The sequence below is a fragment of the Stegostoma tigrinum genome, chromosome 11, assembly GCF_030684315.1.
Source record: "Stegostoma tigrinum isolate sSteTig4 chromosome 11, sSteTig4.hap1, whole genome shotgun sequence".
Taxonomy (NCBI): Eukaryota; Metazoa; Chordata; class Chondrichthyes; order Orectolobiformes; family Stegostomatidae; genus Stegostoma; species Stegostoma tigrinum.
Window position 1 is genome coordinate 28,268,541 of NC_081364.1, and position 18,768 is coordinate 28,287,308.

Here is an 18,768-nt window from a genome sequence, read left to right on the forward strand (position 1 = left end):
TTTCCTTTATTTCAATTGTTACCTCAAGCTAGGTATTCCGCCTGTTAACTACAAATAGGACTTACGTATTATCTACAAGGTGCACTGCAGAAATTCAAGGATTCTCAGGCAGCACTTGCCAAACCTACGACCACTTCCAACTAGAAGGACAAAGGCAGCAGGTGTATGAAAACACCACTTTTAAGCCATTCACCATCCTGACTTGGAAATATATTGTCATTCCTTCATTGTTGCTGGGTCAAAATCCTGCAACTCTCTCCCTAATGGCATTGTGGGTCAACCCACAGCAGGTGGACTACAGAGGTTCAAGAAGGCAGCTCACCACCATCTTTTCAAGGGCAACTAGGGATGGGCAATAAATGCCGGCAAGCCAATGACACTTACATCCCACAAATGAATATTAAAAAGAAGTCCAGCTCTTTAGTTCACCAAGAGTTGCAGAAGATCCCATTTGCTATGAGTAGATATTGTCCACAGCCAAAAAACAAAATCAAAACTTAGGATCAAGTTGTCAGCTTCAACTTGTTAGGAAAGGAAGTTGGCTCAGGAAATCCTCCATGTACGTCAAATCAGAAGTTTGGATTAGAAGGAGCTTAAATCTACGTCTAGACGGATCATACATTGAATTAAATAATTTATTTCCTCATTCCCAAAATTTAAAATAAAAAGCAACAGCAAAGAGCAGATTGTCAAACTGCTTGTTTTGCTTGGTTTTTGTTCACGTTTCCGGTCAGTTAATGTAGAAATGTACAGCATGGAATACAATTAGTACAGCCTGGAAATAATTTCAAGTAGCTGCTGCACTCTCTGATGCAATTCTTTACAGAACGAGTTATCACCAACTTTTCAGGATGAATGTCCCAGATCCTAAGTCAGAAAGAAAAAAGCTTACCCCTCCTTTACATTATCTGCAAAAGATTATAAATCCATGACCAATTGTCACTGGTTCACTTGCAAAGGGGAACAGCTTTTCTCTAATGGCCACACAAGTGGAAGGATGTGAAGGCTTTGGGGAGGACTCAAAGGAAATTTACCAGGGTAGATTGGAATGTATTAGTTTTGAGGAGAGGTTGGACAAACCTGGACTGTTTTTGCTAAAGCATTTGAGCCTGTTGGGCGACCTGATAAAAGAACATAAAACCATGATAAGTACGACCGGGTGTTTAAGAGTCTTTCCCCCCCCCACCAAGTAGGAAATGTCAAAAACTCAGGAGCACAGATTTAAGGGGAGAGGGCAAAAGTCTGGGAGGAATTTTTTTTTAAAAAGCCACAGGGTGGCAAGTGCCTGGAAAGTGCTACCATGAGGTGGCAGAAGCGGATATGATAGTGACATTTAACAGACATTTAGACAGACACATGAATAGACAGGGCATGGGCCACATGCAGGCAGACAAAATTACTTTAGAATGGCACATGATTGGTACAGATATGACGGACTAAAGGGTCTGTTCGTGTGCTATAGTGTTCTATGTTCTAAAACTGCTTGTTTTAAACTTTGATGCTTTAAAATTCTTCCCATTCCAAAAGAAAACCATAGATAATGGGAACTGCAGATGCTGGAGAATTCCAAGATAATTACCAAAGAAAACCATTACAGTTTTAGAAGCTTTTTCCCATAATCAAAGCCCTTCATCTATGGTAACATCCTGGTAAACCAACTGTACCTGCAACCCTGCAGCCCAATGGTATCAATGTGGACTTCACAAGCTTCAAAATCTCCCTTTCCCCTACTGCATCCCAAAACCAGCCCACTTCTTCCCCTCCCCCCCCCATTGCATCACAAAACCAGCCCAGCTCAACCCCTCCCCCCACTGCATCCCAAAACCAGCCCAGCCTGTCTCTGCTTCCCTAATCTGTTCATCTCACCCATCCCTTCCTCCCACTGCAGGCCGCGCCTCCATTTCCTACCTACCACCTCATCCCGCCTCCTTGACCTGTCCATCTTCCCTGGACTGACCTATCTCCTCCCCACCTATACTCTCCTCTCTACCTATCTTGTTTTCTCTCCATCTTTGGTCCACCTCCCCCTCTCTCCCTATTTATTCCAGTTCACTCTCCCCATCCCCCTCTCTGATGAAGGGTCTAGGCCTGAAATGTCAGCTTTTGTGCTCCTGAGATGCTGCTTGGCCTGCTGTGCTCATCCAGCTCCACACTTTCTTATCAACAGTATAACAACTCACGTTGTTACAGTAAACTGATTTTAAACATAAAAGGAATGAAAAATGGATACGGTTACTTCCCCTCCTTTCTATCTATCATTCCTGAAGTCTTGGTAGCCAGGAAATTTAAAAATCTATTCCTGACCTTGTTTCAGCCAATCTTCTAAAAATGCAACAAATTTCATCTCGTGAAACTGCAACTCACCAGCCAAACTGGCTGTTTCTTGGAAAGTGAAATACCACAATATATTTTTCACTATTTTTGTCATTTTACTCAATCTTTTTCCTGCAATCTTTTGGATATTTGATTTTACTCATATCCTCCAATCTCATTGCTGCTCTTGTCGAATCAGTTTAAACATTGACTAAACAGTATTAGTCAATCTCTGAGAATGAAAATCTGCTGAGGAAATCATAATGTGTCATTCAAGTGTTCCCTCCACATCAACTGATTCTAATGCTCAAGAATCTGAATCATTGCGTCCTGCAACACTTCTCCAGCCATGCACTAACCGTATACTCATTAACACAGAACTTCGTTTTCCACCCCTGGGATGTGGGCCTCATGGGCTGGCCAGCATTTATTTCCCACCCCTGGATGCCCCTGAGAAGGTGGTGGTGAACTACCACAGTCCATATGCTGTAGGATGGCCCACATTGCCCTTAGGGATGGAACAAGTAATAATAATGAGATTATTTACCTTGGCATTGAGTTTTTAATCTTCTAGCTCTTGAAATTTTACCTGAAAAACCCAAAACTTCTGCTAACTATGTCAGTGGATTTATACAGGACCAGGGTCTTATTTCCCATACCCTTGCAGAACATGTCATAGAATCCATACATTGTGGGAGCAGACTCTTCTGCCCAACAAGTCCACACCAACCTATCGCTCTATAACCCACCTAATCTCCACATCCCTGAACTCTGGGAAATTTAGCATAGCCAATCCACATAACCTGCACATCTTTGGACCGTGGGAGGGAACTGGAGCAACTGGAGAAAACCCACACAGACATGGGGAGAATGCAAAGTCCACACAGACAGGAGCCTGGTGGTGGAATCGAACCCAGGTCCCTGGCGCTGAGAGGCAGCAGTGCTAACCACTGCACCACCCCAAGGTATTGCGTTTAAGTATTGCATTAATAATTCCCAAAGGATACAATTTTCTGATTTTTTTTTTTAAACAAAATCCTGCATTATGTTGGCTACTTCAAATGCATACTGAAGCATGAGGTTCAGAACCATGTTATGGTTTTGTCTTAAATCCGAATCTGAATATATTTAAGTGCCAGATTCTGTAATATTCAATACAACCCATCACCAAAAACAAACGACATCCCAGCAAATAGACCTGCACGTTGTATTGTCCAAAACAGCACTGGCACACTTTGCACAAAGACAAAATATCCATTCAGAAGGACAAAAGTTAAAAGACACATAAAAATGGGACACCAGGACTATAACTTAACTGAACAGAATTACAAAGATAACAAGGTGTAGAGCTGGATGAACACAGCTGGCCAAGCAGCATCAGAGGAGCAGGAAGGCTGACGTTTCGGGCCTAAATCCCGAAGGAGGGTCTAGGCCCAAAACGTCAGCCTTCCTGCTCCTCTGATGCTGCTTGGCCTGCTGAGTTCATCCAGCTCTACATCTTGTTATCTCAGATTCATCTGCAGTTCCTACTATTTCTTAACAGATTTACATTATTTACATCTAATAAGTCAAAAGACCGGAAGTTTTTTCGCTGCTTATTGACCCAAACATCAAAATAACACACCAATTTGGTGTAGCGACTAGACATGGGATGAAGAACCATAAGTTCAGGCCAGGTGTGAGAAGTACAATGCTGAACTAATAGTGTCACAAGTTGAGATTAAATATAGCAATGCTTTAAAACTATGAAACCTGATTGAGATAGATTGAGGCAAAACAAAATACTTTTCTTCTTGGCCCATTAAAGTAACCATTCAAGATGAGCAGGAAGTGTTTTTTTAGCTTGAAACATAGTAATCGTAGATCATTCTTAAAAACCAAAAGGAAACTAAAGACTTTGCAACATGATACCTTGGGCCACTGTTCGCTGTACTAACATCAGTGGTATCCACAGAACCACAGCAAAGATATCTATAGATATCCAAAGATATCTCACATTATTCATTAACCTCTCTCATTTTGATTTCAATGGATGCAATCTCTTTTACGGATATCCAGAAGTTTCACTTATGAAATTAGGAATTTTGCCTGCTTCAGATTTCCAACATCTTTGCTGAAATTGACAAATAAAATTATATCAACACTGATGTTAACCATTTCATCTCGTCGAGACACCTCTAGAGCTACCTAAAATATCATTTCACAATTGCCATAATTGATGATTTGAGGACACATTTTAAACTCAGGGCATGTCTGTCTGACAGGCAAACTTACCAAGGCACACAGTGTCTGAAGGACCAATACAAACAAAAATATTCTTTAAAAATGAGGTACTACTGTAATCAGATGCAAATACAGCTCTCTACGTGAAAGAATTGAGACTTGTACAGGCTTCGTATCAGGGTTGAAAACCAAACTTTAAAAAAGATCATGGCCGCATATTTAACAGCACTTGTACACCATTTTACATATCCAAAATTCCTTACATTAGCAAATGGTACGAATAAGGATCAATGATAAAAGTTGCAGAGACAATCCAAGACACTGGATGAGAGTTTGCTCGCTGAGCTGCAAGGTTCGTTTTCAGACGTTTTGTCACCATCCTAGGTAACATCATCAGTGAGCCTCCGACGAAGCACTGGTGTTATGTCCCGCTTTCTATTTATCTGGTTAGGTTTCCTTGGCTTGGTGATGTCATTTTCTGTTCTTTTTCTCAGGGGGTGGTAGACTGGCTCCAAATCAATGTGTTTGTTGACGGAGTTCCGGTCGGAATGCCATGCTTCTAGGAATTCTCGTGCGTTGGACAAACTGGCAGAAAGCTAGCCACCAGGATACATGAACATCAACTAGCCACAAAACGACATGACCCACTATCACTTGTATCCTTACATACAGATGAGGAAGGACACCACTTTGATTGGGACAACACATCTATCCTAGGACAAGCCAAACAGAGACACGCACGAGAATTCCTAAAAGCATGGCATTCCAACCGGAACTCCATCAACAAACCATCGGCTCCAAATCAATGTGTTTGTTGATGGAGTTCCGGTTGGAATGCCATGCTTCTAGGAATTCTCGTGCGTGTGTCTGTTTGGCTTGTCCTAGGATGGATATGTTATCCCAATCAAAGTGGTGTCATTCCTCATCTGTATGTAAGGATACAAGTGATAGTGGGTCATGTCGTTTTGTGGCTAGTTGATGTTCATGTATCCTGGTGGCTAGCTTTCTGCCAGTTTGTCCAACGCACGAGAATTCCTAGAAGCATGGCATTCCGACCGGAACTCCGTCAACAAACACATTGATTTGGAGCCAGTCTACCACCCCCTGAGAAAAGGAACAGGAAATGACATCACCAACCCAAGGAAACCTAACCAGATAAATAGAAAGCGGGACATAACATCAGCGCTTCGTCAGAGGCTCACTGATGTTACCTAGAACGGTGACGAAACGTCTGAAAATGAACCTTCCAGCTCAGCGAGCAAACTCACATCCAGAACCTCAACCTGAGCTACAAATCTTCTCAAAACTCGCTAACAATCCAAGACATTCTATACAGGTTTTAAAATTTAGGAAAGGCAAACAGAGATCACTGATGAGGTTAACTATATAACTGGCTGAATGCCTCAAGGATAAATAATTCCCAAGATTTCATCACCAACTGAATTTATTCATAGTTAAGAAGAGAAAGCACAAGCATTCAGAAAAGCTAAAAATACAAAAAGGTTGATGGAAATAGGGACTAAGAGAAGAGATGATAAAGTCCATTTGCACCAAGTTATCAATTTACAATACAATTCTTGATAGAGGAAACTTAATACAGCAATACCAATCCAGAGAAACCACACAATGTACTAATTTTCCAAAACAAAGTGAAAATAAATATCCTTGCCTGTGTACTTTACATATTCATAGGAAACAATGTTAGCACTGTAAACACATAGATTACAGCCAAAACTTCCTTTCAACTTAGGTGCTGGACTCCATGAAATAGTTGTTGCTTTTCTAAAAATTGCAGTTTGGTTTGTTTACATAATCTGGTGTTTCCAGAAGCTATACACTTGAATTTTCTACAGCTCTAACCTCTGTTTTTCACCTCCAGCATTGTTCTGGTGAAGTTTGAGGAATAACATCTGACTCTTCTGGTGGACACTTTTCAGGCTTAACCTTGAGTCAATATCTTCAGATCTTAACCATCACTCCAGTTTGCTCTCCAACAGCAGGTGCTGGTTATGGAAAACAGCTGCACCAAGCCACAGGAAGTGGAAGGGGAGAGAGCTGGTGTATGGGGTGGAGATTCCCTATTGGCTGATGGCCAGCTGACTAGTCTACATTCATTTGTCCTTCTACTACTTCCATGACCTTGACCAGAATTGTCATGCTTCCCTTCCCTTCTGCTATGATCATTCTGACTTTCTCTGCACTTATCATTCATTTTGATAACTCTTTCGTTTTCATCTAATTTGGCCTTGCACATTACTGTCATTTCATCATTCAGCTTACTAGTCACAGAGCCCACCATTTTGTTTATTTCTGAATATTTGAATAACCTTTATTGCCACATACATTCAAAATAAAATTCAGTGAAAACTGTGCACCATCACTCGTACACAAGTGCCATTCACAGAATAAAATAAAGTCAGATAACTTAAAGGGAGTCCAACTTTCCTATGCAGTCTTGAGTGTCCTGCTCTGGGCTATACCAGTCCATGCCATGCTGCTTTCGGTGACCTACACCATATGGAAAATGAGAGCCCTGCTTTTATTATGATTTGTTACAACTCACTGTCACCTTTGCAAGGGCCACTAGGGGTGGGCAATAAATGTAGCTCAGTCCCATGCAGGTGTGAAGAATGCCCTAGAGAAAATCTACACTGCTACAAACACTCCAGAGACGAAATTCCCCGCAGCCCTACTCATCATGGCTGGCAACTTCGACCAAGCTAACCTCAAGATGTTGTCGCCAGCGTACCTCCAACACATCTGCCCCACCAGAGGACTGAATATCCTGGACTACTGCTACACAACAAAAAGGTGCCAACCACTCCACGCCCCACCCCCAACCCACACTTGAGAAAATCAGATCACAGCACTGTGTTCCTCCTCCCAGCTTACAGGGAGGAGCTGAAACTGGAGGACCTTTCACAAAAAGGAACTACAATGCTGGTCCGATGCAGCAGAGAACTGTCTCTGGGACTGCTTGAAATCAGTGGAATAGACCAGATTCAGGTACTCAGCAGAAAACCTGGACAGGTATAACACACCATCACAGACTTTAATACTAAGTGCGTGGAGGACTGTGTACCAAGTCAACAAACTCCAGTGCTCCCCAACCAGAAACTTTGGATGAACCAGGAAATCCATTCCCAACTGAGGACCAGACATGCAACATTCAAGTCAGACGATCCAGACTTATATAGGACATCCAGATATGACCTCCTCAAAGCCATCAGGGATGCCAAGAGGCAGTACCAAACCAAGTTAGACACCCAAAACAACCAGACTCTCGCAGCCTGTGGCAAGGCCTAAACAGCATTACAAGATACAAAACGAAGCCAACAAAGATAGCGGACAAAGACACATCCCTCTCTGATGCACTTGATGCTTTCTACGCTCGAGTCAAACAAAATGCCAGCGGCACAGTGTCACCTGCCCCAACAGCCCCAGATGCACTTGTCCCTGCTGTCACTGCTGTAGATGTCAGATCGGTCTTCCTGAGAGCAAGAGACCTGGACAGTCCATGGAACAGCACTTAGATCCTGTGCAGGCCAACTGGTAGAGGTATTCACCGACCTCTTCAACCTCTCCCTTCTACAAGCTGAAGTCCCCACCTGCTTTAAGACCACCATCTTCCCAGAAAGCACGAGTGTGCCTTAATGACTGCCACCTGGTGGCTGTGACCTCAATAACGATGAAGTGCACGAGGGGCTGGTCGTGGCCCACATCAACTCTCGTCTGCCTTGATACTCTAAAATTTGCCCAATAACGTAACAGTCCAGAGTGAACACTATTTCACTAGCCCTGCACTCATCTCTGGAACATCTGGACAACAAGGATACCTACATCAGACTACTGCTCAATGACTACAGCTCTGCCTTCAACACTATTATTTGCAACCTCATGCACAAAATGAGCTACAAATCTTCTCAAAAGCTTTCAACCTTTATCCCTTCCAGACTGATCTCAAAACTGCGAGACCTTGGTCTCAGCTCCACCTTTTGCAACTGGGTCCTCAGCTTTTGGACACAAAGGTCGCAGTGAAGGTAGACAACTGCACCTCCTCCACAATAACCCTCAGCGTCAGAGAACCACACCCCCACCACGGATACGTGCTCAGCCCCCTACCGTACTTCCAATACATCCATGACTGTGATGCTAAATTCCAAATGAACGCCATCTACAAGTTTGCAGATGACACAACCGTGGTAGGATGGATACTTAATAATGACGAGTCAGAATATAGAAAGGAGATAAAGGGTTTGGTAACATGGTGCAATGACAAGAACCTCTCTCTCAATGTCAGTAAATCTCAAAACCTGATCACTGACGTCAGAAAGAAACGAGGAGGAGAACACAGCCCCACCTACATCAACAGAGCTGAGAATGAGCTAGTGGACAGCATCAAGTTCTACGAGTGATGACAACTGACAATCTGTCCTGGGCTTCCCACGTAGATGCAATGGCCAAGGCAGAACAACCATGCCTCCTCTTCAGCCAGCCAGCTCGGGAAATTTGGCATATCCATAAAGCCCCTCACCAAATTTTATAGATGCTCAATTGAAAGCATACTGTCCGGGTGTGTAATGGCCTGGTATGGCAACTGCTCTGCCCAAGATCATAAGAAACTACAGAAGGTTGTCTGCACAGACCAGACCAGACCAGATCATCACGGAAGCCACCCTTCCATTCATGGACCCCATTTACACAGCTCAATGCTGCAGAAAAGCTGCCAACATCAAAGGCTCATCGCAAACCAGTAATGCTCTCCTACAACCTCTTCTGTTAGGCGGAGGATACAGACGCTTGAACACACGCACCAGCAGGTTCAGGAACAGCTTCTTCCCGACTGTTATCAGGCTGATGAATGGACTCTCGAACTTCAAATAATGCTAATCCTGCTAATGTTGATCTTGCCTCGTTAACACCGTGTATTACATAACCTGTATGCCTTGAAGACTTTTTTTAAGCCTGTGATCTGTATGCCCTTGTATACTATGATCTGCCTGTACTGCTCATGAAAAAAATCAATGCCCACATCCCACAAGTGAATTAAAAAAAACTGATTAATTTGTATCTTAGAGGAAAAAAAACATACAATTAGCAGAATGTGACATGAAAAGGTGATATTACAAGCAGCTTAGGAAACTACTCGAGTCTTCGATCCCATCAAGGACACAAATCTCTCAAAGACTGAAGCAGTCCATGTTCAAATGCAACACGATGTGGAGAACATATACAGACTTGGGCAGGTAACATTCAAACCACGAAAATTTCAGACATTGACCATCTCACCACCACCCCTTGACATTACCAAACTTTACCCCTTTGAATTAAAGGTCTCTTAAGGTAATGCAAATGTCAATGTGACTTTTAGTGTAAAATCTGAAATAAAATGCAAACCATGACCCATATGGGAAATTATATCATCTCACATGAGAAACAAGGAGAAAGCAAGTTTTAGTTCAGATGAGGAACTGTTATGGTGACTGATATTTTACTGAGAGGTCAAGTTTATGGAGTGAGAAAATAGTAATGCACAAAGACAGGTCTTGATTCCAGATGTTTTTGACTTCATTAGTTTAATAGGCTTGAACGTGGGCTATCTATAATAATAGCTCTCAGTGAACATTATTTAGCAATCATTTTGAGGCAAGGTATAATACTTTTCTTTCTGAAAGTGGTAAGGCAAATGTTATTTATTTTGGGACATGTCAGGATTTACATTACAATAGTTCTTTTCCTGTGCAGCTGTGTTGTACGTAACATCCCTAGTGTCTGCTAATCAACTAGGAAGTATTTCTTAAAATGGACTAAAAGAAAATGGCAAAATCTTCAAGGCACAATAAGTGGTAGTTTCTTAAATTGTAATTGTAAAAACTATGTAGAACCATACATTTACTAAAGTCTCACATTAAAACTATGTTACATTTTTGAACTTTGAAAACTCAAAATAGAAGGCTGTCATAGCTAATATGTCTTCTCCACATATGTATAAAGCTAGATGACATTAACCAGGCAGTTACTACCCTTTTCATTGAACTTTCAGAGTTGAATTTAATCTCGCACCCCATTTTGCAGCATCCCTCTGTCTTTCCAAGTTACAGCCTTCCTCTGCTCCCTACAGCTCCTTGCAATAGCGCCTCTCATTCTTTTTCCTCTCCACCATTGCAGCCTTCCCCTCTATCCTCCCTATACTTAACTCTCTGGCAGCCCATCCCTCCCAACTCTTGCAGTCTTGCCCTCTCTTTCTCTGTCTACCTTGCAGCCTCCAGCTCTTACTGTCATCCTCTTTGCAGCTTCCATCTAGTGCTCCCATTCCAAACATTCTCACCCCACCTGCAGCCTTCCAACTGATTGGCCACCATCTATCCAACTTCCACCTCACCCCTATCACTTCCCCACCTCATCTATCCACCATCCTCCTCCTCTATCTTCTCCTTCTATTCATTCTTCCATTCCCATCACAGCAGCCTACACCTTTCCTCCCCCAACCCCTACAACTAACCTACCTTCAAACCATGCAATCACTCACTCCCTCTTGACTCTTGCAGCTTCCCATTACTCTGTTCACCACGACTAAAGCATCATGACACCAGCCACTCCAACTCATGTCTCAATCTCTGCAAGCACCTCCCCATCACCATTTAACTTCTTACTATTTCTCCAATCATAGGTTCAGTAGTGAGCCTCAGAGCAATAAGTTCAGTACAGAACCAGTCAGTGACTGGAAAAGCAGGCTTAAAGATTCTAACCATTTAACTCGCAGCAGCATTAGATTGAATTTTCTAGGTATTTTGGGTAATTTTTCCCTCTGACCACATAGCAGCACTCAAAACACCTGGGAGTTAAGAGCCAGACTCCAGGGATTAGCATCAATTACACTCATTCTCAGGCCCTGGTGCTACCAGTACATCATACAATCTGAAATACTCGAGGCAACACAAAAACTTTCAAGGGTAAGTCTGAAGGAATAATTTTTGGAATAGTTCTATTCCCTTTTAATAAGTCAGAGAGATTTGGAAAACAATTGTGTTCTGCATATATTTTGGTGCACAAAAAGCTCATGATTAAGGCAAGTTTCTTTATATCACTTCACAACTTCTATTTTGCCTTAAATCTGTTTGCCACTTAAAGCATTAGACATTCTTTTGGACAATGAACACTTACACTTGTAACTTTCCGATAGATCTGGGCAGCATTCTGACATTCTGAGTATGGGTATTCTGAGGTAGCCATTTCTAACATACACATTCCAAAAGCGTATACATCCACAGATTCATCATAATGCTCTTCATACATTTCTGGAGCCATGAATTCTGGCGTACCTGAAGACAGTTAAAAACAAACGTATAGTCCCAAACAATGGAAGAAACCATCAACAAATATTGTTAACTCTCAAAATCATGAAAAAGAAACCTTAGATTGTGGAGTCATGATTGTTGACTGCACCGTGACTTGGACAAATTATGTACAGTCAATAACTAAATATACATTAAACACAAGTTCATTGCTTATATTAGACAATAACAATAGAGTAAATCTTTAAAGAATTCCTTATTCAACAGAAAGCAGAACAACAGACTTAATAAAACTAGCCTAATCTATGTAAGAGTCCTCCAATTTCTAATAAAAAAGCAAAATGATCAATTCTCTTGATATAGCATAACTACAGAGCAAGATTGCTTCCATATTTTGTCAAAAACACAAGAATCACTGAAGATTACGCTGCAGCCTACTGCACCCATTCAAAATCTTCACAGCAATAGCAACATACGTTCATTTCAGTTCTGTAATCTGTGGCCCTTTACAAGGTTCAGATGACAGGAGTAGCGTAGTTTCAGCTCCTGATTAGAGCAGGTGTAGGAGTTCAGATGGAAATTATAGAAATAATTTACTGCAAATAGTCTTTTTTAAAAAAAGGACCTGCTCTTTGTGTCGTTTATTTTTGGCAGCAGCAATCAGGGCTCACCCTGATCACATTCACCAAAGATGATGAAGGGGACTTAGAAGGTCTCCTAGATGTAGCACTCAGTCCAAGATCCACAACAGCCTGCTGCCTCAGACCCCAGCACTCAAGTTTACTGGAATAGTGCATACAAATCTGGTCGCCCTTCTGTCAGAAGGATGTTGTTAAATTTGAGAGGGTACAGAAAAGATTTACAAGGATGTTTTTGGGATGGAAGGGTTTGAGCTATAGGGAGAGGCTGAATGGGCTAGGGTTTTTTCCACCGAGTGTCAGAAACTAAGGGATGACCTTATAGAGGGTTATAAAATCTGGAGGGGCGTAGATATGATCAATAGCCAAGGTCTTTTACCTCAGGTGAGCGATTCTGGAACTAGGGTGTAGAGCTTTAAGGTGGGAAAGGAAAGTTTTATAAAGGACCCGAGGGTAACTTTTTCACGCAGAGGGTGGTGAGTCTATGGAACAAGCTGCCAGAGGAAATGGTGGAGGCTACCTTCAAAACATTAATGAGATCAACACATTCTATGTCTACTTCCTGCTCATCCTCTGCTATCAGCAAATCTTTAATCAACACGGATTGTACATTTTTTGACAAGTTAACAGATGTGTAGTATTCTAAACTAATATTTAAAGTTCGTGAACTCATCAGAAAATTCCTTATAAATGGTCAACTGCTTATACTGAATAATGGTGATCACTAACTCCCAAAATCTAACAAAGGACAGAGTCTACAAAGGGGCACAGGTATGTTATGTGAGAGGCACAAAGTTATCAGGTGGAATAAAATGAGAGGAAACTAGGTTGTTCACTTTGGCAGAAGACACAAGTTTATTTTTAAATCATAAGAAACCATTAAATACTGGCATTAAAAAAGCTATTTTTCAGGTTAAGAATGTAAGAACCAAGAGCTGGTGTAGGCCATCTGGCTTTTTGAGCCTGCTCCACCATTCAATAAAATCATGGAGGATCTTTTCATGGCCTCAGTTCCACTTACCCAACCCCTCACCATAACCCTAAATTTCTTTACTATTCAAAAAATCCTGGCTTTAAGAACATTCAATGAGGAAGACTGAACTATTCACTGGGCAGGGAATTCCACAGATTCACAATCAAGTGAGCTGCTTTGTCCTGGATGGTGTCAGCTTAAGTATTATTGGGGCTGCACTCATCCAGGCAAGCGGGGAGTATTCCATCACACTGCTGACTTGTGCCTTGTAGATGGTGGACAGGCTTTCGGGAGTCAGGTGGTGAGTCACCCGTCGCAGTATTCCAAGCTTCTAGCCTGCTCTTGAAGCCACTGTGTCACTGTGGTGACTCCAATTGAGTTTCTGGTCAATGATAACTTCCAGGAGGTTGATAGTGAGGGATTCAGTGACGGTAACACAATTTAATGTTAAGAGTCAGTGGTTTAATTGTATCTTATCAAATATCTTTTGGGAAATCCAGATCCACATCTACTAGGTTCCCATTGTCCAGCATGCTTTAAATGTCTTCACAGAATTCCAGCAAATGAGTCAAGCATGACCTGCCTTTCATGAACCCTTGCTGATTCAATGGGCCAATCTCTACCTAGATGTCTTGCTATTTCTATTTCTTCTTTGATGATAGATTCAAGCATTTTTCCCCACAACAGAAGTTAAGCTAACCGGCCTACAATTCCCCATCTTTGGTCTACCTCTTTTTTTGAACAGTCAAGTCATATTCGCTGTTTTCCAATCTGCTGGAATATGTAAACAAAGAAAGCAATCAGAAATGCCTTTACCCCAGACCACATCTGAACTAAACAGAATTTTAAATAAAGATATACTTGTCTTAAAGGGTGCAATAGCAGTTTAACAGATTGACTCCTCGATGAAAGGATCACCTATGAGGAGGCTGAGTAGAATGGACTTCTCGTGTGTGGTTTCCAAGAATGAGTAACAATTTTGTTTAAATGTGCAACTTTCTAAGAAGATTTAATAACAGATTCTGCGAGACAATTTCCCCTGTCTGGACAATATCCAACTAGGAGCAGTATCTCAGGATAAGGGAACTAGCATTTTGGTTTGAGATAGGCAGAGATTTCTTCTTTGTGACTTTTTTGAACTGTCCATCCTCAGAGGGGTAAGAAGGCTCAGTTGCTGTGAATATAAGATCTACAATTTTCCTTCTTCAACTTTTAGATCAGGTAAAAAAGTGGTTTTGAGATTAAGGTTCAGTCTGATCATAAACAGCTGAGAAGGCTTCAGGGATCATATGTCATACGCCTCCATTTACTTTATGTAACATAACAAATTTGAAGGAATTGTCAGGTATTTACCTATAACACTTTTGGCAAAAGAGGCACGCTTTAGAGTTGCTAGACCCAAATCTCCTATCTTCACGGATCCCGTGGGCCCAGTAATAAAAATATTATCACATTTTAAATCCCGGTGAATAATCGGTGGAGTTCTTGTGTGTAGAAAATATAACCCTTTCAATATCTGCCGACACCAGCTTCGCATTACTTTTGTTTTCATCACTTTAAATCTTTTTAAATATCTGCAAATACAGAAATATTATACACAGATTTGGTTATATGCACAATCAAGATTAAAATAGCAACTGCAAACATTTCAAGAATATTTGAAACATAATTTAAAGCCATGCATCATAAAGCATTTGTAATAAATATTATAGAACATGACTTTTGAAAAGCATATTTGTACCCAGGATGCGGACATCACTGCTAAGGCCAATATTGGCTGCCTAATCTTAAATGCCCTCAAGAAAGCAGTGGGAAGTACAGTGACTATAACTGAGTGGAATGCACCAATCGGATTTTTATATGACAATCGGATAACTCAATGGGGCTGAATTTTTCAGTGTGGAGTCAAGACACCAATGTTGAATGCTTTAGCCAGTCCTTATACCATGCTGCACTGGTGCTTGATGCTCAACAAGGTTTTTAGAAGACGGCAGTCCAGCTCCAGTGGCCGAAGATGCATTAGGAAACCAGTAGGGGTGAGTTGCTACCAATTTAAGAAAAGAGCAAACAATATGGAAATGCCCTTTGGAGTTACTTAAATTCAAAAACAATCACAACTGCCAGGTCATTGTCACGGATGGTCATCTCCCTTACTGGATGATCAATGGCTGCAGTTGATCAATATCTATGGTGGATGCTGCAGTTCGCCTACCTGGATGCATTGTTAGCCAATCCTCCGCTGGCACCCCAATCTGGCAATTCATGTCCTAGCATCAACAGGGTCATCATGCAAACCGGCTGTCATCCCCAAATTTCCCAACCTCCATTTGGTTCTTGTACAATGAAAACTCTTGGCAGGTGACTAGCTTGCCAGGCTAGCCACCTTTCTGAGCAAACAAAAATTCTGCAGTTACAGAGTCACCAGTACTTATACAAGCTGTTATATTCCAGATAATTGTAGCATCATAGAAATTTACAGCAATAGAAACAGATCCTTCAGTCTAACTCATTCATGCCTACCAGATATCCTAAATTAATCTAGTTCCATTTGCTAGCGTTTGGCCCATGTCCCGCTAACTCTTCCTATTCATATATGTACCCAGATAACTTTAAAATACTGCAATCATACCAGCTTCCACCACACCACCCTCTGCATGAAAAAGTTGCCTTGGGTCCCTTTTAAATCTTTCATCTTGAACCTATGTCTCATAATCTTACAAACTACTATATGGTCACCCCTCAGTCTCTGAACCTCCAAGGAAAACAGACCTAATCTATCCAGCCTCTCCCTGTAGCTCAAACTATCCAACCGTGGCAACATCTTGTAAATGTTTTCTGAGCCCTTTCATTTTTCACATCTTTCCTATACAAGGGAGACCTGAACTGCTATGGTGGTCTCTGGAATACTACTCCAGGTCTCCAGGTTATGAGTTCAGTGGCATAATTTATGGCACCATATTAGATAAAGTCATTCAATTCACATGAAAGTTTGTTAAATCAAAAATAACAAACATTCCCAACTCTGAATTTCACCAGTAAAGCCTTACAAAACCAAAATTCAAACTGATACAGGATTGCATAAGTGTTGCTTGTTACATCAAGACTTATAAACCAGTGCAACAAAGTAATTTGGGGAGGGCAATGCAAGTTGCCCAGGTAATGGCACCCTCACATACCTAAAAAGGTAACAGAACATAGCAAAGATTTAAAAAGCCAGAGTCATTTGTATGCTTCAAATATATCAGCTTTGCCCTTCAGCAGCTAGAGACTTAAGTTCAATTACTTGCTGGTATCAAGTCAGCTGATGAGACATGAGGTAGCAAGTGGCTTTCAACAACAAGCTTTTCCAGTTTTGCGCTAGAAAAGGGATACCCAAGACGGCCCATCTGTGCCCTTGGAAGTGTACTCCAGTAAACTGAAGAAAGGTAAGACAAAACTGGAAAACATATTCATAACAATTTAACATTTTAGTTACTTAATATATTGGTATTTTTGTTCAATAATACTTAAGCATAGGGATAAAGTGCCAAAAGATTTTTTTTTTGCTCGCATAAATCTAGAAGTTTAGCTTAGGTAAATATTTTTGGTCAAGAGAAATATTTAGCTGCCAAGTCTTCACTGTGGATTTGACAATTACTATTTTTGTTTCATATGAGCAGAATCAAAAAGCACCCACTGATAGAAATCAAATCACCGATTATCCTTTGGCCTACAATGGTAAGTTATATACTGTACTAACAAATACTCCCTCTGCAATCACACCACTGTCATCTGCACTCTTTGTAATTATTATGGTTAATTAATTACTTTACCTAACATATTATAACATTGCATCCAGAACTAAGTTTGGGGGTCCACTGGCAAGAATGTTCATGTATTGTTCAGTTGCCGCTATCCATGGACCACAAACATTTCTCTAATGTGCAGCCTCTATTTTTATCCATAGAGTTTTATTTACATTTTAAACTTACTACACTCCAGAGGTCATTATTTTCTATTTCAGGTTAAGTAACATTTTCTGTTTATTAGAATAGTAAAACATCACACCTCTATGATCTCTCATTGCTGAAACAGACATCATTGACAGAATTAAGCAGAATACCGCCAAGTTTAACTTTGCAATTGAAGGAGGAATGAAAGAAATATTTAAAAGCCACTTAGAGAAGTAGTTAATAATACTGAGGATGCTCAAAATCCGAAATTGAAATAGGGTTAGAAATGCTAAGCAAATCCAACAATGGTCAAGACAGAAGGTAGTGCCAGACCTGCTGCATATTTCCAACATTTATTATAGAAAAATTCTGGATCAACGCACAAAGTTATGGATTGTGGCATTTCAGAATTCATTTAGAAAAATGGAAGTGTTCAACTTTATGAATTAAGTCCTAAAGCAAAGATAATATTAACCAAATTTTGATTCCTTCCTGCTTTGGTGCAGGATTCACAGGTATCCATCACCTTTTCCCTTTCCATCTTTTGTTGGCCAGGAAGAGCAAGATAGAGAAACAGCCTGCAACTCAGAAGCAGAAATTATGGTACAATCGGGCAATTACACTTTCAACATTACATGAATTAGACCATTCTAGAAATCTTGGAGAAAACACTCCAAAACAATTAATGCCCTTAAAGAATTTTCAATTTAAAGATATTTGCCATTAGATTTCCAGCATGAAACCCACTTTTTCAATTTGAAGAAAGGTCCATCCTTTTAATTCCAAAAATCACATTTAATTGCACTGTGAATGAAGAACAAATCCAGTATTGAGATAAAATAAGTAAAAAGGAGTGAGATTGCAAAATTAAAGTGGTAAAGGATAAAGAAAAAATGAAATGAACTGGGGTAACAGTGCATAGGGGAGAAGTTAACTAGCACTGGTGCAGAGGTCAATTTTCCTTTCAGCTTACACAGGAAGCTATACTGTACCATCAACCAACTGTGGCTTTCACAGGTGGAAAGGAATAGGAGAGAGGACAATAGATAGCATTTGTTTCCACTACAGAGTGGGGTGGATATTGAATTTCTTCTGTGGGAGATGCAATCATATACACCCTGCATCTCAGCTGGAACAGTAACTACAGACATAAGTTCAGCTTCTCCATCAACAGTGACAACATCAAGCTTTAGCCCTCCACCATCTCACTTGATTCTTCCACTGCTCAAGTTGAGGCTACTTGCCCACTTACATATCTTAACATGTAATTTACTTCAGTTAAATATTGGCAAGATTAAAATCAAACAAGATTTGAAATTTTGCCACTAATGCCATGATCTTCCCACAAGTGCCCACTCAAGCTGATCCAGATTATTTTCAAGCCCTTATTCAAC

The 18,768-nt window shown here is 40.9% G+C and overlaps 1 protein-coding gene across 5 annotated transcripts in view; it reads right to left on the bottom strand.

Moving 5' to 3' along the window:
• Nucleotides 1-18,768, bottom strand: part of wnk2 (WNK lysine deficient protein kinase 2) — a 181,715-nt gene that overhangs the window by 125,382 nt on the left and 37,565 nt on the right. For all 5 annotated transcript variants that reach the window (XM_059649864.1, XM_048547623.2, XM_048547620.2 and 2 more), the window contains exons 3-4: nucleotides 14,796-15,016; nucleotides 11,701-11,858 (exon numbers count right to left, since the gene is read on the bottom strand). In XM_059649864.1, the coding sequence (XP_059505847.1) occupies nucleotides 11,701-11,858; nucleotides 14,796-15,016 (379 nt within the window). The remainder of the gene's footprint in view (nucleotides 1-11,700; nucleotides 11,859-14,795; nucleotides 15,017-18,768) is intronic.